The 25,944-nt window shown below is 43.8% G+C and overlaps 1 protein-coding gene across 1 annotated transcript in view; it reads right to left on the minus strand.

Annotated features, from left to right (window-relative positions):
- Window positions 1-25,944, minus strand: part of MYRIP (myosin VIIA and Rab interacting protein) — a 153,702-nt gene that overhangs the window by 108,283 nt on the left and 19,475 nt on the right. Inside the window, exon 2 of the mRNA XM_074345166.1 lies at window positions 24,132-24,275. Coding sequence (XP_074201267.1) covers window positions 24,132-24,241 — 110 coding nt within the window. The 5' untranslated portion in view covers window positions 24,242-24,275. The remainder of the gene's footprint in view (window positions 1-24,131; window positions 24,276-25,944) is intronic.

The following is a 25,944-nucleotide window of genomic DNA, read 5'->3' on the forward strand; positions in this document are numbered from 1 at the left end:
CCCCCCCCCCAGCCCTTGGATGAAAACCGACTTTGCCAGGCAGTTCACACATGTCGTCTCACTGAGTCTGCATCATTGGTGAGTCAGGCAAGCCCTGTCCCTTTGACAGATAAGGAGACTGACATTCTGAGAAGAGGCATGCCCGGGCACTGGTCACTCAGAAAGCACTGAAGCTGGGTTCATATCCAGGCCTTTGCTTAACACAATGTGTGCACTTTTTCTGTTCACATTTGTACAACATCCAGGTGCCATGAGGCCCTTCTTATACAGGAGTTTATCCAAGTATTTGCATACAATTGTATTAATTTACCTTTGTTTCATTTTATGCCTATGTCCTCTCATAAGACTGAAGTGTGATAATTTTATAATACGAAACTAAATAGAAAAAAAAATCAATCCTCCATAATTCTACCATTCTAACACAGAAATTGTTTCCAAGTCAAGTGATTTTTGGCTTCTACACTGAGCATCTTGGTCACAAATGAGCTGGTGGACACTGTTCCATCTTCCTACATGGTAAGTCTAAGTCACAGCCACAGTCAGCAATTTTGGGCTTTAAAACATGAGGCCTGACTCCCCAAGACCTGGGATGCACTGGTCCCCGGACCCAGGACTGGACCGTCCTGAGCTGGGGAATGTTTTGGGACAGCGTGTCCTGCAGAGATAACTGCACCAGAGCCTGGGATCCCCTCCTTCTGGAGTGCAGTTGAGGCCCTTCCTCAAGGAGATGTGTGTCTCTGCACAAGCAAACAGCACCCCCTCATCCACAGAGAATTTTCACTTTAGAATGGACTTCACAGATGCTTCATTCCCGCCTCTTCACTCAACAAGTGAAAAACCTCTCACCCAGACAACACACAGCCATTAGTGTTTCCAGGTTCTTCCCCATCTCCAAATTGTTTTCCAGCAGACTGACAGGCAATTTTATTCCCTTTAATAGTTAGTTCCTTAAACAAGGGAAATGCAGAGTGACAATGTGATAACCACCACCACAGGTTCAGGAGTTTGGACACAATTACCACTGGCATTTAGCAGGGATTACCAAATGTTGGTGATGCCTACATTTTTTTTTAACTGAAGTACAGTCAGTTACAATGTGTCAATTTCTGGTGTATAGCACAATGTCCCAGTCAAACATATACATACATATATTCTTTTTCATTAAGGGTTATTATAAGATACTAAATATAATTCCCTGTGATATACAGAAGAAACTTTTATAGCTATTTTTATAGTGGCTAACATTTGCAAATCTTAAAACTCCCAAATTTATCCCTTCCCACCCTACTTCCCCCATAACCGTAAGACTGTTTACTATGTCTGCAAATCTGTTTCTGTTTCATAGATGAGTTCATTATTGTTCTTCTTTTTTTAGATTCTACATGTCAGTAAGTGATGCCTAAATTTTTTATGTATGTAATTCTACTTGACCCTTATAATAACCCTGAGACTAGCATTATTACAGCCATTTCACAGATGGACAAACTGAGGCTCTGAGAATGAAGTTACTTGTTTAAGGTCATAACAGCTAAAAAATGTTGGATCAGCAGTTTGAACCCAGATGAGTAAGGGGCTTATAGACATCAAGTGTGCATGCTAAACCAGCCTTACGACATCTTCCCCAAAAGTCTACTCATTCCCTGTTCACGACACAGAATCACATAGTGACCATATTAAGCCTTATGCTCCATCCATGTAACCTGCCACCAAATACCCTTATGCCTTGGGCCTACCGGAAACGTTTGCTTTTAATTCCTTTTAATGTCCCACTTGCTGAACTAATGGCCCTACTCTTAAGCAACGTGGCTGACGGCTATAAGGAGAAACAGGTCTCTAACAGCAGAGGAGAAAAATGTATGGAAGGAGCTAATTTCAGAACTAGACATGACAGAACAGGACTGAAAGACGTAGCTCTGTGGCCCTGACATTACACACCTCTGCTAGAAATGGGAGGATTTTCATTCAAAATCCAAATCTGGACTCTTCCAGAGAGTGAGGCCAGGAAATGAGGGTGTTGTGGCTGGTCTTGTCCTCCAATGCCAGTGCCTCACCCTTGGGCCTCAACCGGACAGACTCAACACTCTCCTCGAATGCCGGGACTCCCAGACCCCCAGAGGAAAATGGGCTCGAGTGGGCAGAATCTCCAGTGATTTGCTCCAGAGTAATGCTGATTGCTCTCTTATCTCCTCGCTGTTACCTTCCTCTGGCTGTCTCTTCTGGAGGAACTGTGGTTACATCAGTAAGCCACTTCAAATGCTTTCTGAAGCAAGACTGGGGTGTAAATGAATCAAGTAAGCATTGTCAGGGAAAAGCATGTCGGTCCCTTTGCTCTCTGTACCTCCTGCTGCCATGTCCGCTCCACCTACAGGCACCATTCTAAGCTCTTTGATAAAAAACGAAACAAAACAAAACAAAAACCCTCAAGGAAAACTGCCTGGAAATCAACAAGTATGGGAAACATGATCCTTGATTTCAACCCTGGAACATGATGTTCTAAGATATTTTTTAAAGCTAGGTTTCCTTCCAGAATTCAACGTGCACAGGTCTGCCAGATAAACATTTTGGATTCAAACAGGAGTAGGGAAACGTCTGTATGCTTGGATTTGAATGAGCAGAGGAAACCGCTGTGGCTGAGAGATTGCAAAGTGCTGATCCACTTAGCACAACACTGAAAGCACAGCAACGGAGCCAAGTGGCACTTCTCCTCCCCCGGAGGTTCCTGCCAGCACAGGCCACCCCTCACGAAGGGGAAGGCATCCGCTTGCTTTTCGGAAGGAGGAGCCAATGCACAACTTGCTTCCTGAGAAATGCAGTTGTTTGAAACCAGCGCTGACTAGCGTGGCTTATGTAAGCGCACGTTTAAGGTGACGTCTGCCTCTGTCTTGATTCCCTCCTTAGCAACCACCACATGGTGCCCCAGAATATTCTTTTTCTTAAAGTTGTAACTTTGCCAAAAGAAACACACAACAAATGTATGTGGTGCCAATACATACACCGATACATAAGCTAGCCGTGCTAGTTTACCGGCAGGTACAATGCTGTCTTTATAATAATATTATTCCTGTGCAAAGCTGCATAGGTTTCTTAAAATTCTGTTTGGTGGATAGGATAGGAAACCTGTTCATGAACTGCAGATGTTATAAACATGGAGATGAAGGAAAAAGAACAATTTTATACCAGCCAACACAGTTTACTGCATGTTATTACTAAACTTTGCTTCCCTAAGTAAAATTCAATAATTGCTTTATTAACTGGGCTCAGTAATTATTCAATAATTACTTTATTACAAGAGGGTCTCAGGAATAAATGCTCAATGAGAATTGACCCTCACTTTTGATGTGACGGCCTTTGGGGAAGACGACAGGGGAGGAGCAGGAAAGAAGGGGGCAGGAGAGGAACATTGTAAACAGACTGTGGTCATGAGGTGGAATGAGCGGATTTCAGATGAACTTATTTACAAAACAGAAACAGACTCACAGGTATAGAAAACAAACTGACGGTTACCAAAGGGGAAGGGGAGTGAGGGAGGGTTAAATTAAAAGTCTGGGATTAGCAGATACAAAGTACTGTATATAAAACATAAACAACAAGGTCCTGCACAGGGAACTATATTCAGTATCCTATAATAAGCCATAATGGAAAAGAATATGGAAAAGAACATATACATATATACGCACACATTTATATATCTGAACCACTTTGTAGAACACCTGAAACTAACACATTATAAATCAACTATACTTTAATAAAAAATAAAATAAAAGAGTTGGGGTCTATTAGTCTAACCTTATCTTTTACCTCAAGAGCTCTCATAGCTTCTACTCATGGTTTTCTTAAAATCCTGAGACTACAACACTGCAAAGAAGCTCAGGATGAAAGGCCGAACTGAGAGAGAGACTCAGTCATCCCAGCTGTCCCAGCTGAAACCAGGTACCCAAAATTTAAAAGTTATTGTGATACTGAAGAGACAGAAACCTTGAAAGCAAATGATCACGCCACTGTGGAATTCATAACAGTGAAGAAATGAAGACCTGGGCATAACCAAGTGCAGAGAAGGACCTCTGGAAAGCATATTTTCCTAAAACATGCAAAAAAAAAATGTGTATTATCAAAAGGTCAAGCCCATAATGGAATGCAACTCAAAAAGGAACAGGGTGGGTGGGTACAGCTCAGAGGTAGAGTATGTGCTTAGCGTGCCTGAGGTCCTGGGTTCAATCCCCAGTATCTCCACTGAAAAAAAATGAAAAAGAAAAAAGAAAAAGGAACAGAATATAGAAATTAAAAAGATAATTGTGAATGACACCAATAAAGAAAAAAGGAGATGAAATCGTAATAACCAATGTGGCTCTATGAAAAATTCTCTGGTTCATTCATTCATCCACTCATTCACCCAAACAAACATGGAATTTCGGCCATGTGCTAATAAGTAATGTGCTCTCATGAGGTGGTATTTTTAGAAGTACAAGCTAAAGATGGAAGAACTCATATTTTTTAAAAGTATATATAAAAAATTTTTTAATGGCCGAGATTTATAAGAATATTTACAGAAAAGCTCAGAATGAGCTAAGACATTCAAAATAAATGGTGTCTAAAATTACGTTCCAGGGCAACAGAAATAAGAAACAAAATGTGATACTGCCTGGGGCAGATGGTATAATGCTATTTAACAGGTGCTAGTGGGAAGTTCAGAACTCCTCAACGTCTTTTTTTCTTCCATTTTCCCCACTGAAGATACTATTACCCAGTGAAAATAAGAAACCAGAACCAAGACAAGAGATAAAATTAGTCAAAACAAAAAAAGCACACACAGGTGCCTTACTTAACACCAACTTTCTGAGCCAAATCACATCCCAGGGCCCCGAAAGAACTTGCAAATGTGATTACAAACCACAGTCAACAGTCTCTGAGGACAGGCACCAGGAGGAATCAGATCAGTGTGACTCCACTTTTCAAGTAAGAGAAGAAGGCGGATTCTGTTTAAATATAAAGCTTAAAACCAATGCCTGATAAAATTCTGGAAAGACAGCTAATGAAGCAGGGGCTAAATGAGCATTTGGAAAAAAGGCTGATTCTGAGGAGGTAGGAATCACGAACTAAAATGTGTGGTGTTTTATATAACTAAGATTTTTCAAAAAAAATGTCTCTCACATCAACTCAGTTGCTACGATACAGATGCAGAAACTAAGGTTTCTAAACACTGAGTATGTTATGTTCAAGGTCATATAATAACTAGCTGAGCTATGACTCAAATTCAATTCAAGCCAAACTCACCTCATTGCTGACAGAACACATGATCATCACAGACATAGTCTGAGTCAATCTCAGCAAGACATTTGACCGAGGTCTTTGTAATATGTTTTCAGACAAGACAGAAATTGTGAGTGAGATAATGGATGGAAAAGAAATGACATCTTCTTCTGGACATCTCAAAGCATCTCAAACTCACCTTGCCCAAAAGCAAATTCATGAACAAACCTGGCTTTTTTTAAGGATTCCTTTTCTCAGTGAAGGCATGGTGTGCATTCCGGGAACTTGACAGATACTTATGAAATGCTTCCTCCATGACACCATGTCCAACCCATCACTAAAGCCTGGCAATTTTATTCTGAAATAACTCTCACCACATGGAAGGTGTCTCCACTACTGCTGACAATCACGGATCAGTCTGGTTGTTATATTTTTGAAGTGTATCTTATATCTCCAGCTACTTTTGAGATCTTCTGTTTGTCTTTGTTGTTCTACGGTTTCACCAAGGTGAGTCTAGAGGTAGATTCATTTTTGTTATCATGCTTGGGAACGCTGGGCTTCACGAAAACCTCGGTGGGGTGTTTCATCTCTTCAAATATTGCTTCCAACCCATTTTTTCTCTCTTTCTCTTTCTGGAACTCTGGTTAGCCCTCCTCGCGCCATCTACTCTCTCTCATATTTTCATCTGTTTCTCTCTACTGCATTCTGTATTTTTTTTAAAAAAATTCATCTTACAGTGTACTAATTCTCTCTTCAGTTGTGTTTAATCTGCTATGTAATTCATCCATTAGGGTTTTAATTTAAATGATTATTTATTTTACTTTAGTGAGTTCTTTGGTTGCCTTTAAATGTTCTTTATTCATATTTCACATCTGCCTGATTTCTTTAACATAGTAAGCAATACTTTTGCTCTCTGTAGCTGTTAATTTCTGCATCTCTATGTTTATAGACTTGGTTCTGTTGCTTCTGGATTTTGCTTACATCACCTTACTTTCTCGATTAGTGATTTTAAAATATTAACTGCTCATATTAAAACCTTTCTCTGCAGAAAAATTTTGAGCCCAAAATGAAGGTAAGTTCCTTCCAGAAAGAATTTGCATTGGCTTCTGTTAGGCTATTGGGAGCACTACCAGCCTGGGGCCCCTTTAAATCCTCCACTTTAAGGGTCTCAGTGCCACAAGGTAATGGAAACTGAGGCTGCAGACACCAAGGTTTATGGTTAGGAATACCTTATGGGAGATCAAGGGAGTATCTTTTTTCACTTTCCCCTTAGGGCCAAGATTGTAGAGGAGTGATATTCATTGTGATTCTGTGATAAGGGAGGAAGATTCTTCTAACATACCTTTACCCAGAAGATCTAATGCTTCACGTGTAAGCTTTGTTAGACGCCCTGCATTGAAAGCACTCTTTGCTTTGTCTCTCCTTGCCCGTAAGAACCCACTGTATTTTGGGAGGTTGTAATTTGACATATCTTTAGGTTGTTCTAAGACTGGTGGTCTATTTACAGGATATATCACATGTTTAAATTTTTTCCCCAGAGAATTTGTTTTCCTTGGAAAGTCATCCATTACATCGAGATTTGCATTTGTTTGCAAAATCACTTACTTGCATAGAATAATTTAGAGCAGTGATTCTCAATTCTGGCTTCAAATTAGTGTCACCTGGGCAATTCTCAAAAATCCTGATGGCAGGGCCAGTGAAATCAGAACCTCTTGGGGCTTTTTTTTCTTTTTTAATAGCTCTGAAAGTGATTATTATGTATTGCCAAAGTTGAGAAGCACTGACTTCCAGCAATGCCACCCAAACTTTAATGTGCGCATCAACCACCTGGGGACTTCGTTAAAATGCAAATTTTGATTCCGCAGGTGTGGGGTGTGCCTGAGAGCCTCCATTTCTAACAAGCTCCCAGGTTGACCCTGCTGCTGCTGGTCTGTGGACCACACTGTGAGTACCAAGGATTTAGACCACTTTTCTCTTCTAAATTTTATCTCCTTGGCACCCATAATTATATTTCCCTTCTCATTCCTCATGTTCCATGAGTTGTTCTTTTCTCTTTTTTTCCTTGCATAGTCTTGTCTGGAGTGTTTTGGGGGCATTTTATCATTATTTTTCCAGGAAACAAGTTAGCCAGATTTGACTTTAATTTGCTAATTCTACCATTTCCTTTCTGTCTTACAAATCATGCCTGCTTTTATTTTTATTCATTCTTTTCTCTTATTACCCCAAGTTTACTTTTGTTACTCTCTTCCTAGCCTTTGAATCCCTGGTTTAATTATTACTACGTTTACTGTTTAAATGATGAAACTACCGAAACGAAAGGCCTCCCTCGCACAGGCCCGGCTGCTCGCTGCAGAGCGCCTGTCACCGGCAACCCTTTCTCAGAGGTGAGTGCAACTGCAGGGGCACTCAGGTGAGAGTTCCTTCTGTTTACAAGTTTGTCATTACGCTTTAGTCCTACTACTTTGTGATCCAAGAAAAGAGACTGTACAATGTCTACTTTAGACAATTTAATGTGGTTTTTAAAAAATTTTTACACCCACTCTAACCAAGTTCTAAGTGTTTCATGAGATTTTGGTGGGGCCGGGAGGTGGAGTGGTAGTGGGGGGGAGGGGTGGTCTGTATAACTTATGTAGGTTATAAAATGTCATTTACTTCCATTATATCTTATTTGTGAGGCCAGAGACATCAGACATCCAAGTTTGCAGCTGAACTTGAGTATGTGCTCCCGGGCTTTCCTGCCCCTGCCCCGTGCAGTCCCCACCTTCTCCCTGAGGAGCTATGGGAGGGCAGGATTAACTGCAATGCTAACCCATGCAGGGGGCCCTGGGACTGGAAGCGGCAGCAGTAATACGCAGGTTTCAAGACAGCCCCTCACGCTCAGGCTACTCTCTGCGGGAAGGAGCGAGCTTGGTCGCCGGGCTAACCCACAGGTGGACCTGAACAGGACTGACCAGGAGGAGCTGACAGCCCCGGAGTCTCACCATCTGCTGGCTCCTGCAGGAACGGCCAGCTCGGCCTGGGGATGAAGTGAGCACAGGAACTGCCCCGTGTTCAGATGCTGCTGCCCTTTTCTGGGAACTTGGAAGCTGTAAGGATCTTCTCTCATGCTGAGTGGGCTGTAAGTCTTCAGGTCTGTCCACAGTGGTGCACTCAGAGGATCAGTCGCCTCAGAGCATCGTCCGGACAAGGTTTATTAATCCTGTCCTAGACTTTCACAACCCCACTTATCCTACGTCTGCTTGACCTGCTGGGTGGTTACAAGCGTGCTAATGTCGATGGCTGAGTGACTGTTCTTCTGAGTATTTAAATTGCCTCATTTAAAGTAGAATCTGAGGCTATCTTAACCATGTAATGTTTATTTTTATATATATTTATAAAATTGAAACACCCACTTTGTCCCACTTAATGCTTCTTGCCTTAACTTCTCATGTGGCATTAATACCCAACCTTCCTCCTGTTTAGAATTTACTTGTGTGTGTGTGTGTGTGTGTGTATCTGCGTGTGTGTGTGTATCTGCCTGTGTGTGTGTACCCTACCACAAAACACACACTATTGCTATAAAGTTTCACAAATTTAAGAAATACTGAAATGACCAGGGTCCACAGTCCATTAAGTCTGAGTGTCTCTATAAAGCCCATCTAAACGCTAACCTGCAATGGAACGACGGCAGAGACCTAGTGAACTCTTGGCCCTTTGAATCCACGCCTAATGAGAACCGATTTAACAGACTCTGGAGGACCTTATCTTATTGCTAAGAAAAGAAATCCTATCTGGCACTTTCTTACACTGCCTAAATATGAAACAGCACTTCTGGTGATTAAGCACCAGAAAAGTTAATTAAGAGGTAATTCCAGGAGAATGTACTGATGTCGGAGGACAGTGGCCTTCTACTGGGTAACGTAAGGAAAGGAGACAGGAGAGCAGCTACCAAACTTCAAGCACTGGGCAGAGGCGCCGCCACATGCAAAGTCATGCCTTCCCAGGTCCACCCCTGGGGCCACCATCCTCAGCTGAGAGCTTCCTCCCAACACAGAAAGGACGCTCACTTCCGCTCCAACCCTAAGGACGCACTCCAAAAACAGGCCCCCCACCTGGCAAAAAGGACACGAAACAATGATGAGGTGTTTCCATTTGTTTTGCCTCACTGGACGGGGCCACTGTAAAACTTGAATTATGTTGAACAGAAGGGTGGGGTCTATAAAAATGTAGAACAAAGGAGAATGTTGCCGTAAACTATGGTCGGCCATCAGAGCCATCATGCCCTCAAAGTTTTATGAGCTATATGTCTCATCCAAATCAGAATGAGGAGATTTCTACACTATTAAGACAGCTTCTTATCCCCAAACACAATCCCCATCAAGGGTGCCCTAGATGAGTCCAAAGAATACAAGAATCAAAGTCATCAGAACGAAAAGTGTGCTCATACCAGCTCCATCATCACATCCCACAGCAGGAAAGTTGCTCCAGAGCAAACAAGCACTTCATTCAATTTTTTTAAAATGATTTGTCTTTGTTGATCGAACTGACATACCTAACGTACAAGGGAAATTAGCTAATTCCTATTTCTATAAAATCCAAACATCTGGCATGTCAAGCCGAAATGATCAACGCTAATTCCTAGGAGATATGAGAAAACGCAAGGCTTTCAGTGGGGTTCACAGAGCACATTTTTCATCCTGGCACCAAATCTCAAGAGCTTATTGTTTGTTAGAAAGTTCGTGGTGGTCCTTTCCGCCCTCCGGGCCTGACACACAGTGAGAAGGAAGGCAACTCAAGTGGCGTGGCTCCCTTCTGCTGTTCTGACCTGCATTTGACACACATTCCCTGTTCTGAATGCGCGGAGAGGTACTAAGTCCACAGGGCTGCCCACGTGGCCGTGCCTTCCATGGAACTCAGCTGTCTATTTGCTTAATCGACTATAAACTGAGATCCCTTGCCAAACAGTGCTTGCCATAAAGAACTCAGCGTAGGGCACGTTCACTTGGATGCGGTCCACAAGTTTCAGGAGCAAACATGACATGCCTCACTAGTGAGCAAACAAAATTGGTGTGACCCTCCGGAAACCAGCTTACTGGTGTGGCTCAGTAGCCTGGAAAAGTTTTATTTCACACAGGTAAGCCAGTCATTTGATTTTCAGGAATGGATTTTAAGGGCAAAAGATTGGAAAAGACGACAAAATTTCACAGACTATGAGGATGCTCACTGCAGCATTCTTCATGCTATAAAAAATCACAAGAAACCCAAATATCCACTGATGAAGGAATGGCTGACTAGACTAAGATGCATTGATGTATGATATGATGATATCGCTATACAATGCGATACAAAACAGTCTGATCTAATGACACAGGACACTGCTTAATATAAGTGGGAGAAAACTATATATAGACAGAATGCCAATTTGGTTTTTAAATATCTGTCTACCATACATACACATGCACACACTTTTAAAAGATTACATTTCCCCCATAACAGCACTTCTCACATTGAACTGCCTGCCAGAGTACTTTTCTGTTTTGTTTTCCACCACTCCCTCCCCGCCTCCTGTATGCCTCTCTCCAAACACAGACAAACAGACACACAGACACACACACACCGAGTGACCCCTGGCCAGTCGGTTATCTGCAAGCAGGATATCGTGTCTCCTGCTCACAAACCTTTCCCCATGCAGTGCACACCATGCAGCTCAATAAATGCCGGTCATAAATGCTAGTGTCTAGAAGGCAACCTACCATTGCTTTTACAGTGGTTACTTCTAAGGTACACAATTACACATAATTGTTATTTTCTTTAAATAACAATTGTTATGTTATTTTCTATGTCCTTTTTCTAGTTTTCTATATTGTCACATGTTTATAATCGGAAAGTAGTTTTTTTTTTAATAAGTGAATTTTAGTAAATAAAATATACCTATTTGCTTTCTAATACATTTTTATTCCACTGTTTGGTTTGACAAATATATAAGTGCACACAACCAATAATGTCTCACCATCCAGTAGGGTGGAACATTTGAGCATTAAGAAGAAATCATGTGCAATTAAAGAATAAAATGAGTAAGTTTCTCTCTGTTAAGACGGGTAAAGAAAATGGGGGCTGAGAAGCCATAAATCTGATAATAAAAAAAAAAAAATAAAACACACTCTTGAAAAGAGAACAAGGCCAAGAACATGTAGTTACTGTCAGCAACAGCGCTACTACAACACTCAGAACCCCTCTCCTACACTGGCGACACAAAGAGAGCTGTGGTTTGAACACCAAAGCTCAGCGTTTCCTTTGGAAACGGACAACAGCAGTATCTTTCTATAGAACTGCCTTTCCCTTCTCAGCATCTTCGCACCAGCTTATCAGGGAGACTTACAAGTTTCAAATGTTACCTAGGACTTAATGCCTTTTATCATTTAAACATATGTTCATGATAATTCTGCAAATACAATCAAGTATAAAGGGAAACTATTCCTAATACCAGCATTAAAAAAATAACTGGCGACATTATTCTGTGGATTTCCATGCAGTTTATGTATATGTGACTCAACTGTGTTAAAATATACCCACATATAAAATGTGTATTTATGTAAGCACGTATATTTTGTTAACTAATGTCTTAGTTATCTACTGTTATACATACGCCATACGTATTTTACTTCCTAATTCTTTAGCACCCCTACCTTTCTTAGAAGAAGAACCTGGAAAGACTGATAAATAACATAAACATGTATATGTGTGTATGGTCAGTCTGAGCATGTGTGCATATATACACACACGTATATGAACATACACATACCTGTTGATACATATATATTATATACACAAAGAGATTATACTCTCCTGAATTCCACCTCTGGAATAAGTCCTATTTTATTAATGTAAACTCATTCCCTCACTGGAAAATTGGCTGTGAACTGTCATTCATTTCATCATTACATTATGGTTCTGTGGTTTTTAAACATAATAATTTCAAAGCTTCAAAATGACTACACCTTGAGCTATTTTCCCCAAATCTAGGCAGCAAAAACATGAAAGGAAAAATCTTTTCAGAAATTATAAACTTGAATATTTTTTCTTTACAAAACTAATGTAAGCAATTGGCAAAAATTCTGCAAAATACAAAAGAGACTATAAACCCACGCACTAGCTTATCAACCCAAGACGAACACTATTAGCCCTTTGCTTTTTCTTCCTAACGTAAACACACATGTGTGTGTGTTATCAGATGTAATTCTGATGGTCATAGCATTTTACATCTGGCTTTGTTTTTTGAACTAGTCCTTGCCCATTTTCCCATGTAGCTTCAGGGTCTCCATGAAGATCTGCAGAAAGGTCTGGACCGTGCTGGCACGTTGCCTCCCTGGCTGTTCTCTGGCTGGAAGGCTCTGCAGCAAGCTGGCTGCTCTTCCCCTGCTGTCTAACCGAACCCTCTCCCCTTGGAGCCCAGCTAGAGAAGACAAAGAGAGGAACCAAAAGTGAGCCGATTCTGTGGCTCATTAGGAAAACAGTGAATGGGATATGAAATTTAAATACGAAGCCAAAGTGAGATCTGGAGGCAGCCTGTAGCCTCCCTCCAGGTCCCAGGTCCAGAAATTACATTTCAAAATTGGCTCAACAATGGAATAGCTGACATTTGAGATTCTGTTAAAAATACTTGAGAAGGGAGCCCACAGAGGCTGACTGAGCCCCCAGTGCAGTGGCTGGTCTAGACCACCGACGTGGGCCATCACTCTGGGGAAGAAGCACCTCCTCTGCAGAGAGGAGGAGGATGGGGTGGGAAGAGCATGGACCCTGGAGCCAGGCTTCAAGGGTTCGAAGTCCCACTTTGCCACCTGTATGCGACAGAACATCAGGCACCTCTCCATGCCTCAGCCTTCTCTGTTATACTGGCACCTACCAACTCCCGGAATGGCTAATAGTAAGACAGAAAACACCAAGTTTTGGTAAGGATACGGACTAATCGGAACGCTCATACGCTGCTGGCGAGAGCTTAAACTATGACAACTGCTTAGAAACCTTATTCAGCCATGTCTCCTCCCGCAAATGCGTGCTTTATGACCCAGAAATCCCACTCCTAGGTGGAGACGTGACAGAAGTGTACCCTCACGACCACCTCAAGACACAATGCACACAACAGGTCCAAACTAGAAACTACTCTGATGCCCGTGTAGACCCGTGGAATGGATCAAAACACTGAATACCACAGAGCAATGGGAAATAAACAGTCTACAACTACATGCACACGTGGATGAATCTCAAACCAGTGCTGAACAAAAGAAGCCAAACTTAAAAGACAAGATACTGCATGGTTCTACTTGCTCAAAAATAGGCAAAACTGATCATGCCACTGGAAGTCCAGATCGGCCTTGTCCTTCAGGGGTAGTGACTGGAAGGGAGCACCACATGGCTTCTGGAAGCTGATCATGTCCTGCTTTTTGCTGTGGAAGCTGGTTACACAGGTGTGTTCAGTTTCAAGGTTGCTGCCAAGCTTCCCTGTTTTCTCCTGGCCATGGGGCTACAGTTTAGCTATCTATGATTTAATTCACTACAGTTCTAAGTTATCTTTCTTCGCCCCCAAAAGCTCAGGGCTATCCTACATATAAAAAGACGTTAATTCTTCTCCGGTTATAATTCAGGGAAAATAAAAGGTCTCTTAGCACCTCTAAACAAAATTCATGATAGCTGTGGCAGTTAATGTCTGCAGGGGCCATAACTTAGAGGTTAACCTTCACTAGCTGTTTTCATTTTTTTTATCAGGTCTCTTTCAGGCCTCCAATCATTCTGCAGCTCTTTCTGGAGTCTCCTTCATTAGCTTCTTTTTAATTTGGACTCATCCATGAAGGTTAGGCCCAAAGAAGGACCACCTTGGATGCTACTGGACCAACGCCGATTCCTCTGATTGGTGGCAGGCTTTGAACATACAAGCACCAGGGGGGGGCTCACATCACAGAGGTGGGAGTGAGCTGAGGATAAGGAGCAGGAGTGTGTCTGTATCCCGATCCAGAGGCTTCACCCTGGCCTGAGATGCTCTTCAGGGGGTCCCTGGTGCAGAGAAGACACTCTGGGATGTTCACACTCTCTTGCTTCTCAAAAGTAAGGAGACAAAGGACGTGAGCAAAATGTACTGGGTCTCTGCCTAGAAACCCTGGTGAAGAGAAGTGTCCTAGACCCTGACTTGTAAGAAAAGAAGATTATTTTTCAGTAAGGATAACATACCAGTCATAAGGAGAACCCTTGCTGCTGTTCACGCAAACAGGCACCTTGCCCTGGGATGCTGAGGGCGGCTCTGTCTGTTTTAGGAAGATGAATACACCAGAGTCAGACTGTTGTTACTAGGAAAGCAGCCAGATTCGTGCACCTGATTTAAATTGTGGCTGAAAAAGGAATCCTCAGCATGGGTGGGCTAGAACCCAAACATGGTCAATCACGCCAAGCAGTGATCTGACAAAGAAAAGGGCAGGAACAAAGGACAGGTCTGTCTGCCATGACCTTTTCAAATTATCTGCTGATCCCTTAAGCTACACTGTCCCTTCCTAATGGTGAAAGCCAAGAAAAGGGCAGCACAGTTTGACAGAAGGAAATGCAAAACTAGTTTCTCCTCTATGTTTTACTCTTTGCCCTTGTGCAAGGCACCTGCAAAATGCTAACACCTCGGACAGCTCCTCTCTAATACAGGGATAAAAACATCTCGCCTGTAGGAAGGCAAGGAATGGGCCACTCACGATCTTGTAAAGGTCCTTCCAGCTCTAAAATCTAAGATTCAGTGGCTGGAAGCACCAAGTGATTTTACCTGTGCTGGAGTCTAACAGTAAAGTGCTGAGGCTTGAAGAGGCAGGCAGTTCTGTGCTTGAATTCCAGCTCTGCCCTTGCAGAGCTCGGTGACTTTGGGTCAGTGACTTCACCTCACTGAACCTCGGTTTCCTCAGCTATAAATTAGAGATAATAATGCTTAGCGCACATAATGAACATGGGGACTAAATGAGACCAAGTATATGAAGCACTAAACCAAGCCAGAGCACAAAGGCAGGTGGGCTTCTGAAAAACAATGTGCCTCTTCTTTCTGGTCTCCATGGCTTCTGCAGAGGAACTTGCTGTCCTTCTGATTGTTTTTTGGCTTTAGTTTTTTTTGTTTTCTATTTTGGTTGTGGGTGCGGAAGGCTGGGACTCTTTTTGCCTGTGACTAATAGCATTTCCAGGTTGCCAGCTTTTTTACCTACAAGTCTCAGGTATATGAGGCAAAACCCAAGGAACTCACCACTGTCTTTCTTCAGTTCCCAGGTCCTTAGCTAGTCTGCCTTTTTTGTCCACATTTCAGTCTTTGTATGTTTGTCTTAGTTACACTGTCCAGGGTTTTGAGGTGTACTTAGCGGGAGGAGTAGGGAGAAGTGCCTCTGTTGCCTCTCCCCAGAACAGAAGTCAGCCAGCTGTCAGTATTTTTACAACATACCTAGAATTGGGCTGTAATATCGTGCATGAATATGTGTGAATTTCCTAACACAGGATACAAATTCATTTCTCAATTTTCAAAAGTCAACCCCCCCCCACGAAAAATCAGATTTATTTTAAATGATGATTATTTGCATTTAAGCAATACAGTGAGTTTAAACACTTCTGTGAAACTAGCTGTGGAGGGGAAGGGAGGTGTAGATCTCCTGGTATTTAACTGATTACCTAACTATACTGGAAAACAAAACTAAACAAGAGACACACTGTCACAATTGAGGAAACAGGATGAGACTGTCAGTGCTCACTTCACTGTGTTATTTTATGTAACATGTTTAATGCCCTGGGGACTTAATTCTCTGTTTATAAAATGAGCAGATTATACTTGCATTCAGGACTGATTTTTAAGTTTCACTTTAGCTCTAAAACTGCATCCTATATACATGACTGAGACATTACGCTGTACACTAGAAATTGACACACTGTAACTGACTATACTGCAATTTAAAAAAACTGCACCATTTATTCTGGAATATTCTTTCTCTACTTCAAAGTTTGATCATGTCAGTTCTAGGGGCAGGCTTCCCATAGTTAAAGGTTTTTCTGACCAGAGGCACCCTTAGCTGTTCTCAGTGATGGCACCAGTTCACCAGAATCACCTCTGTGTCAGGCAATATTTTGAGTTCATCAACAACACTAAGGCCTTTAATGGCAGACTAGAGCAGAGAGCCTTTTGAGTGAAGAGACTTCGGGACAGGAACTGGCCTGTGTGATTCATGAAGCAGCAGCCCAGGAGGGAGGCCCTGTCTAACTATGGGTCTGTGACTTTCAAGACCTTGGAAACCACCTTCAAGGCAGAGACGTTTCTCCAGGAGAAACACACACTCTCAGTGGCTGCATCTAAGGCCAGTGAGTCCTGCCGTGGTGGCTGCATGTCCAGAGCTTCTACTTCCTGCTGAAAAGCTTCCCTTTCATCTTTAAGCTGTCAGAGCAGAACATGTGATTTGCTCAGAAATTCACTCTTCATCTGCCCACTGACCTGTTTCTACTTCATATAGAAATACTTTGTTTCTACAGTCAGAAAGAAAGAAGCCACTGAACAGTTCCCAGAGAAGGTAGGTAGGGAAACAGAAAATGCAGAGAACCATCACCTTAAATAAAAAGAGTCAGATCCCCAGTACCTCCGTTTAAAAAAGGGGGCTATAGCTCAGTGATAGAGTGCACGCTTAGAATGCACAAGGTCCTGTGTTCAATCCCCAGTACCTCAATCAATCAATCAATCAATCAAAGCATCAGAGCCTCTGATTCTAAGGAAAAAAACATCCTGGCAGCCAAGAGTCTCCCTCAGGCCACAGTGGGTCAGCATACAAGTGCATGCACAAAATGAAAAGAGACATCGAAAGTCTAAATAATTAACCATTGGCTGTAAAACAAACACTAGCATTTCTTTCTGCCTGCAGAGAATCTTCTAATAGCTAAAAAGAGGAAAGTATCTTGACTTAGGAAAAGCTACACCATAAAACCATTCGAATTTACTAAAGAGACATGAAAATTTAAAGGGAGCTCTAATTATATAATTCATGGACCTGATACACCAGCCCAGAGTAAGGCAGTAACAGACCTCACTCTGAGTTCTTATGAGTCCTGACCGTATTCACGGGGCTGTCCACACGGGGTTTCCCATGTTATTAACTCACTTCACCCTCCCCACGTGCCAGTCGGGTACCTCCATCATCTTCATCGTACAGTGGGAAAACTGGAGATGGAAAAAGATGAAGGAACAGCCCAAGGTCACACATCAGGTGAGGATTTTCTGATTACAAGACAAACCAGCATCAATGAAACCCGGAGTTCTTATATTTTCAGCAAGTAGTGTCACTGCATGTCTGGCATTAAATGCCACTCCCGTGTTTTCGCTCTGAGATTCACGGAAAATGAATAAATGTGGTATGAAGGAAGGAAGATGAAAAGTACAGTCAACAATGAATCGACTCTCTCTGCCAGTCTCTCTCCATCTCGTGCTCCACATACCCCGAAGCAGGGCAGGCAGGGTAGGAGATCACGGGTCCACATCAGGACCGCACAAAGCTGTTTATGCTCTCACAGCAAGAGAACCTTAAAGAGCTGGTTCTGAACCCACTTGGCTGGGTAAACCTGGTGTCAAGGGTGCCAACCCAGGAGAGGAAGAAGGGGAGGGCAGGGCCACCTGGCATAAGCCTAGGGTCTGGGGAAATGCACGTCTGCTGGGGGCTCAGAGCTGCAGCACAGGGAGGGGGATAAGCTGTAGCCATGGGCAGACTGACCTGGGACCTTGCCTGAGCCCTGGATCAGGGCAGGGTGGGGACATGGCAAGAGAACTCCGGTAGGCTCCAGCACTGATGAGTAGGGCAGTGGGGTAGGGAGCTCTGCAGATGGGATTCGGGGAGCAACACAAAACCATGTCCGTCCAACCAGGCAGCCTGTAGAAGTGAGGACGCCCAGGCTGCAGGCACATTCCTGGCATGGAATGGGGCTAAGTCACAGCCCAGGCCATCTTATGCTGGGCAGAGGACGGGCCCTGGTGGCTGTGAGGTGCTCAGCCCAGAAATAGTGAAAGGCAACCTAAGCATTACAAGGTGGGAGTGGGTAGACTGGGGTAACTGTCACAGCTACGGGGGCTGACCTCACGCAAATATTTGGGGGAACCCGGCAGAGGCCAAGGACACACCATTCCAGCACTGGCTCCAGAAGTGGCTAGAACCACAGGCCCTGCCAACCTACCAGGCAGGTCACATCTGGAAACCCAGATCCAGCTAGACATACAGGAGCCAGGGACTCTGGCCCTAGCCAGAGGCCTGGGGATGAGAACCAGCCCGAGAAGGCAGCTTGGGTCCTAGGCCCACACCCAGGAACAGCTGATGCAGGAGGAAGCCGAGAGTCAGGCCAGCAGGTGGCAGGAACTGCAAGGGGCTGGGACTTGGGAGGCATCTGGGACCCAGCTCCTCTGGGGATTTAAAGCATCAATCAGATTTCCAGCAAAGGAGTCTTGAGGCTGGAGCAGCATCTGCCCATCTGAGAGAAGGAACTCATTAAAAGTTATCCTGAGAGTCAGACAGGTTGCTCATGAATTTCCTTCATGACGGTACCAGTTTAGAGACTGGACTAGGAGGTGGGTGTGTGTTCTTCAGGAGCTGAGTAAGGAGCTGAAGGCAACTGCTGGCCACCGAGGCGGGGGCCCATTTCCAGGAACCGAAGAAGGTCATGGGAACAAGGGAGCTGTCCCTCCGGCAGCACAGCACAGGGTGGAGGTGAGACTCTGCTCTCCACACTGTCCGTCTGTGCTCAGACCATTTCTGGCTAAATGACTGTGGGCGTGCCTCAATTACTGTGGTTGAAGAAAGCTCCTTTTCCAGTAGCTGCAGACACTTGCCTCCTTATTCTCTTTCAAGTCCTGAATTCTATGCACACCAAATGCCAAAGAAACGCTTTCTGGAGCCAGAGGTCTGAGGAATGAAAGCCTGGCCAAGAATTAGCACCACAAAAGCTTTATCAGAGTCCAGCAGAGTTGAGCCCTTGACATTGGCAGTGGTAAAGTAAACAAGATCAGGAACTTAGAGCCACGAAAGCGATCTAGTGGAAGATTGTGATTAAAGAATAAGGAATTATGGGGAGAAGGTATCCAGAATCTCCAAACTCGTCACTGCACATCTTTGAAGGGTTACAAACAAAAAAGAGAATAAGAGCATTAGCATGGTTAGTTCTCTACATTGTAACCACATTTGCAGCATCAAACTCTCGGCCATTCTTAAAAGCAGACCTCTGCGGGCGAATATATGATAACTTCCAATTTTACGGTGCCAGAGACATCACACAAATTATGACTATGAGGCCATCCTAAGGCCACTTTATTATTTCAAAAATCATGACATTTACTTGGTCAACCATTAATTTCAAAGAAACATCAAAGGGTTTATTCCATCTCGAGATGCGCAAACTCTCTGTGGTGAATAAGGCTTGATCACAGCGTGCTTTCCTTTTAAACTGTGCTAGTAAAGCCAATTCTAGGCCATAACTCTGAAATCACCTTCACATGACAGATATGGCAATTATTGAGAGCAAAGACCAATGCACAATTAGGTAGCTCAGACTTCTGCCAGATCTTTCAGATACCTGCAAACCTCAGAGAGAAAAGGACTAGCCTCAAACAAAACTGAGGAAGAAAGCTTACTTTCTGATCCTATATATTTCAAACTGCTTAACCTAGCACCACAATCCAGTGCCGACCAGTACATACATAATGTGAGCCACATATATAAAGTCTTCTGGTCGCTCACATTCTTAAAGGTAAAACAGAAACAGGTGAAAGTAATGTTAATTATACATTTTACTTGAAACATAATTTCTGATACATTGCAATGTGTTTTCAATTATAAAATTATCACTGGGATATTTGGTATTCTTTTTCATTCTAGAGCGTTGAAATCCAGAGTGTATTTTACATGTGGACTGCGTCTCAGTTTGGAGAAGCCATGTATGAAGTGCTCAACACCACGCCTGGCTAATGACACTGGAATGTCCCCGCTACCCTGCCCCATAAATACCCCAATTTAAACCCTACTACTTACCCTCTCCTGAACATACCCCCAAGTGTTAGCAAGCACGGGTACCAGATTTTCCAGGATGGCCTTAATTTCACCCCTTCTGTCCCATGGTGCCTGGGTGCCCGTGTTCTCAGCACCAAGACCGCGTGCTGTCCCAGCTCTGGGGGGACACTGCCTGGGTTTGATGCTACCTTTCACTCTGTGCAACTCGAGTCAGCTTCTAACATCTTTTTAGAGCCTCACTTTCCCCATTTTGGAAACGGATAAGAACAGCGCTTTCCCCAGGGTTGCTGGGAATGAGAGGAGGCGGTATTCCTGGAACACCACTCATGAGCGATGATGGCTGGAGAACTGCTGTCAAAGCAGTCGCTTCGGCCGCGGCCCCACCACAGCTCCTGACTGGGGCTGAGAAAACATACCCTCTTTTCTATCCGTATCACTTTGCCCAAGATGCTCCTTGCTGCCCAGACCTTAGTGTCAACCCACTGAGAGAATCCTGTCTGTCTTCAAGGATCAAATCAAATAGACCTCGCTTTCAGGAAGTCTTCCTTTTTCCTGCCTCCCACCTCCAAGAGAGGAGTATTTCCCTGGGTCTGCCTTAATGCTCTTATTTCTCACTCTCTATAGCATCCTAATTATTCATATCAGACTTAGCTCGCCTTCTGGACTTCTCCTCAATGGTTAAGGCACTTACTAATTTGTGTCTCCCTCTCTCCGTCCTCCACCCTCTCATCCCCCTCATGTTTCCCCGCGAGGCTCCTGACATTCAATATATGATTCTGAAGCAAATAAGTAGCTATCCAACAGCTTTGATTTAATATATGTGACCTTTTCACTATTAAAAATACCATTAGGAAGTAAAAAGGAAGTAAAAAGGTGATTTTTTTTTTTAAAAAGCGGGAGGTCCCCTCCAGGTTTGAGTTTGATAGTCTATCCGACCCACCTCCTGCGTCTGGGGTCCTCACACCTGCCCCACACGAGTCTCCACGACTTCTAGTGTCTCCCATTTGCTGGGCCTTCCCACATCACAAAGTGACTCTCAAACAGAGCTGTGTCCGACCTTCCATAAAATGCACCTGCTCCAGGCTCTGATATTTCAGAGCCCTGACAGGCAACTGGGCAGCCAACCTGTTCTAGCAACGCAGAGGAGGGAATTCCTGCCTTGAAGCATCGCCCCTCTGAGACAGCGGATGCTTCACCTGGACAGGTTAACGCCCCAGGGTTAGTGTGGCATCTCAGGAGCGACAGAGGGCCAGTGAGGAGATGTCGGGCAGGTGCGCTCTGGGAATGCATAGTTATTTCATAACCCACAGGGCAGGTTTATTCCAACAGAGTGAAGTCGAGGCTATCTGACTTCCAGCTTCACGGCAGGATAAGACCAGGAGTGTTTAATTAATTAATTCCATCAACTTAACCATCCAAACCAGGGACCTTGAGAACAAAGGCATTTTACTTTTTGAAAAAGAAAACTTCTTTAAAAATTAAGTTCTTGGAATAAAATTTTAACTTGTTTAAAATGAATTTTGTAGGAAGAAAGATTATTAACTCATTTCATTAAAAACACTGTGTTCTTTCTATTTTATAAAACAGCGGTTAAACCTCCAAGGAGTCTCTGTACACTAGCCTAGAAACACAAAGCACTTCTAGTTGGAGGAGATGCTCTGGCTTCCCCGCAGTGGTTCTTCCACAACCCCCACCCCACCACCCTCCGCCGGCAGCTCTCGGTTATTTTCTCACAACACTTCGACCTGATTCTTGCAGGACGGACGATGGTTCTGGCATCCCGCCACCAAGGTGGCAGAGACGGCGTGGGCCACGTCAGCAAGTGCACAGCCGACACTATTTCCAGCAATAGAAATAGGTCTGCAAGTGCGTTTAGTCCTCTCCCTCAACGTAGGCCAGAGGAAGAGGAATTCGCACACCACGGCTGCCGGGCTGCAGCCGCTGAGCCTCTCGGGGACTAGACAGGAAGTGCTCCGCCACTGCCGCTCCCTGTCCTCCCCTCCCTTCCTTCCCCTGGCCTGGCCTGGCCCAGCCTGGGCCCAGCAGTCCTTGGCAGACATAAGCACACTCTTAGTTCAGCAAACCCTGACAATTAATGGCCAGTCGCAGTTACGGGAAACCTTTTCATCAAATTTAACCCCTGCTCCCCAATGGACCAAGTCCATTAGAGCACCGGCAAATCTTTGGAAGTTATCCAGCTGCTAACTAGCTTCTGGCCAGCACACATTAAATGAGAAATTTTAAAGGCTGTGGCGAGCTCATCAACATCCCTGAGACTCAGTCTGAACACCAGAGCACTGTGCAATTAACACTCATTTTTAAAACCACTTTGTAAATGTGCCTAACAATATAAAATCACAGGATATAAATTATGATGCTAGTGTAAGTCTAGAGATCTTTCCCCAGGTGTCTTCTTCTACACCAGGGGCCTACTGGCAGAAGACCAGGAGCCCTGGCATCAGGACCCTCAAGTCCAGGCCAGACTCCACCACCACCTGCCTGTGCACCCCTGAGCCCACTTCTGCAGCTGCAGAGTCAAGGCTGGGGGTGTAATGAATACTTGGTCCCCTTCAGCTCCCAGAAGCTGTATCAGTCAGAGTGATACCAGGCTACGCTGCTGTAACAAATAAACCCTGAGGCTTCAGTGATTTAACCCAACAAAAATGTATTTCTTTCTGATACAAAGTCCCCTGCTGGTCATCAGAAACTCCCCTCCATCTGGTGTCTTAGGCGTCAGGCTCCCTCCATCCAACAATGAGGTAAGCAGCAGCAGAAGGATCCACGTCCACATCTGTCTGACCCCAGAGTGTGCTCAGGGTACACGCTGCACATGGGAAGCGCTCCTGCCATCTGCACATCCCCCCACCCCATCCTTCGTGGCCCTGACCAGCTAGTAAGTTACTGTGGCAACTGGGTTCCAGCTGACAGACTCCACAAACACTTGGTGGCCTCTCTCCTCCTTCCCAAGACTCCTTTGAAATCACAGCAAAGATGTAAAAGTGTAGTTCAGTGGTAAAAGTAAAAAGTAAAGGCAGACAGAGACCCATCAGCCACCTACAGATTTCAATGAAGTTCTGGAAAAGGAGATGGAGCACCAAAAGCTATTTTCAATCCTAATCGCTTAAGGGTTGCTTACTGATTTTCAACATTAGCGTCAACCTCTGAACAGAATGGAAAGACTCAAGTGCATGTTTGCAGGACAGCCCCTGGACGGCCTCAGAGTGCAGGCGTCGTGGGGACAGGGGGGAGATAAAGAAAGTGGACGGGGTGGCAGAGGGAAGGCAGGCACATCACATGCACTGGCAGAACCAGGAGAGGAAGGCAAAAGCGGATGGAACGAGACCCACGGTGGCTGAGAGTTCTAACAGAAGACTGGACAGCTATGAGTCTAAATCTCCCAAGGACAGTTCACATAGCGCTTTGGTAATTTTCCATTAGTACCTTCCGACAAGACAATTAAAGCCACGAGCAAGCTCAAAAGCACCACCATCATGACAAACTCCACTCATTCTATAGCTAATAACCTACAGGGTGAGCAGCCCAAACACAACCTTGACTGCGAGTGTGAAGAGCCACACTTCTGAGCTGACACGGTGATGCCCCGCGTCGAAGCTGGCCAGCCTGACTACAAAGGGAGGGCATTCGTCCTCCAGCCTGACTACAAAGGAAGGGCATTCGTCCTCCAGCCTGACTACAAAGGGAGGGCATTCGTCCTCCAGCCTGACTACAAAGGGAGGGCATTCGTCCTCATGTGTGTTTACACGACACGAAGACTTTGAACGCGGGGCTCACAGCAAGGAACACTCTCAGGAAGCCTGTTTCCTTGCCCACAGAGGGCTCACTGTACCCAGGTGGGAAATGAAAGCATCTCACCTTAGTCGCTCTTCCTCTTTTTTCCGGAGATTGAAGTCTCGCTGAACCACCTGGAGAACATGTTCTGTTTCATCATCGGTCAGACCAGACAGGTCCAGTTTCCTCCCCATGGTTTAATGTCACACCCAGACGAGAAGATGAGACCTGAGAAGTCAAAGGACAGACCACAAATTGAGAGCAAGATAAAAGTTCTCCGTGGATAAACGAATATACATACATATAACACATGTGTGTGTGCGCATGACTGGGACATTGTGCTGTACACCAGGAAGTGACACATGGTAACTGACGGTACTTCAATTGAAAAAAAAAATTAAGTTAAAAGTTCTCCAAGGATAAAACCAACCAATGCTGTTATTAAGCAGAATTAAACACAGTGTTTAAACAAGGGAGTATCTTGCTCTGCTCTCATAATCCAGCAAACATTTACAAACAACTTCAGCAACACCGCAAAGAAAAAGAGAAAGTAACTGATCCTCAACGGTGTCATTTATCCCAACTCTTAAATTAGGAAAAAAAAATGATAAAGTATTCTTTTCAACAAAATGAAGCACACAAGAGACAGTGTGAATTTCCACAAAATGTCAAAAGACAATTATCTAAAACTTCTAAAGTTCTGTGGTTTGAACTTTCAAATTTTAAAGACTACATGTAATTGCAAGATAAAATAAATCATAACACTTTTTCAAAAATATCCTATAGATACTATACCTCTTGTACTTTTCATCACATGATTGAAATGTAAACTAAAATCAATAAACTCTTTTGCAAAAAAACACACACAATGAAACAATCTTATTTAGCCATTTTCTCTGCACTAGAAAAGATGGTATTTCAAAAACACACCTCCCAGCAGTGCATATCTAAAAATTATGGGAAAATATATTTTTGAAGATCATTTTTAATAAATGGCTGCACCCAGGGACAAAATCAAATAAATCATTCCAGAAAACTGCCCAGAACCAAAGGGTATCACAAACATAAATGCAAGCATCCTTCACAAAATATTAGTGTGAGGAGTGCAGCAAGATTTCAAGAGGATTATTATATACCACGACCCACTGGATTTATCTAAGCAATGCAAGGTTGGTTCAGCATTCAGAAATCAATCCGAGCAATCAATTCACCACATTAATAGAACAGGAAAAAAAAAAATCATAGAATCATTTCAAAAGATGCAGAAAAAGCATCTGACAAACTTCAACACCCATTCATGAAAGAAACCCTCTGAAAACTAAGACTAGAAGACACTTCCTCAATCAAATAAAAGGCATCACAAGATAAAAACAACAAAAACCCACAATTAACATCATACTCCATGATGTAAGACTGACCGCTTTCCCCTAAGATCAGGAAAAAGGCAACAATGTCCACTCTCACAACCTCTCCTCAATACTGAATGTCTTTATTATAAAGCTACATTAATCAGGACGGGGTGGTGTCGGCACACAGGTGGGTGTATTCGCAGGGTAGGCCTGCTCTAACAGAGCACCCGGGTGGCTTAAGTAGCAGAAATGTATTTTCTCAGAGTCTTGAAGGCTAGAAGTCTAAGATCAAGATGTCAGCAGTCGATTTCTTCTGAAGCCTCTCTCCTTGGCTTATAGGTGACCGTCTTCTTCGTGGGTCTTCACATGGCCTTCCCTCTGCATGTCTATGTCTAAATGTCTTCTTCTCCTAAGGACATCAGTTATATCAGATTAGGGTCCACCCTAATACCCTCATTTTAGACAAATTGCCTTGTCAAATGGTCTATCTCCAAACACAGTCACGATCAGAGGTACTGGGGTTAGGACTTCAATTTGGTGGGGGGCAT

Source organism: Camelus bactrianus, chromosome 17 (genome assembly GCF_048773025.1).
Source record: "Camelus bactrianus isolate YW-2024 breed Bactrian camel chromosome 17, ASM4877302v1, whole genome shotgun sequence".
NCBI lineage: Eukaryota > Metazoa > Chordata > Mammalia > Artiodactyla > Camelidae > Camelus > Camelus bactrianus.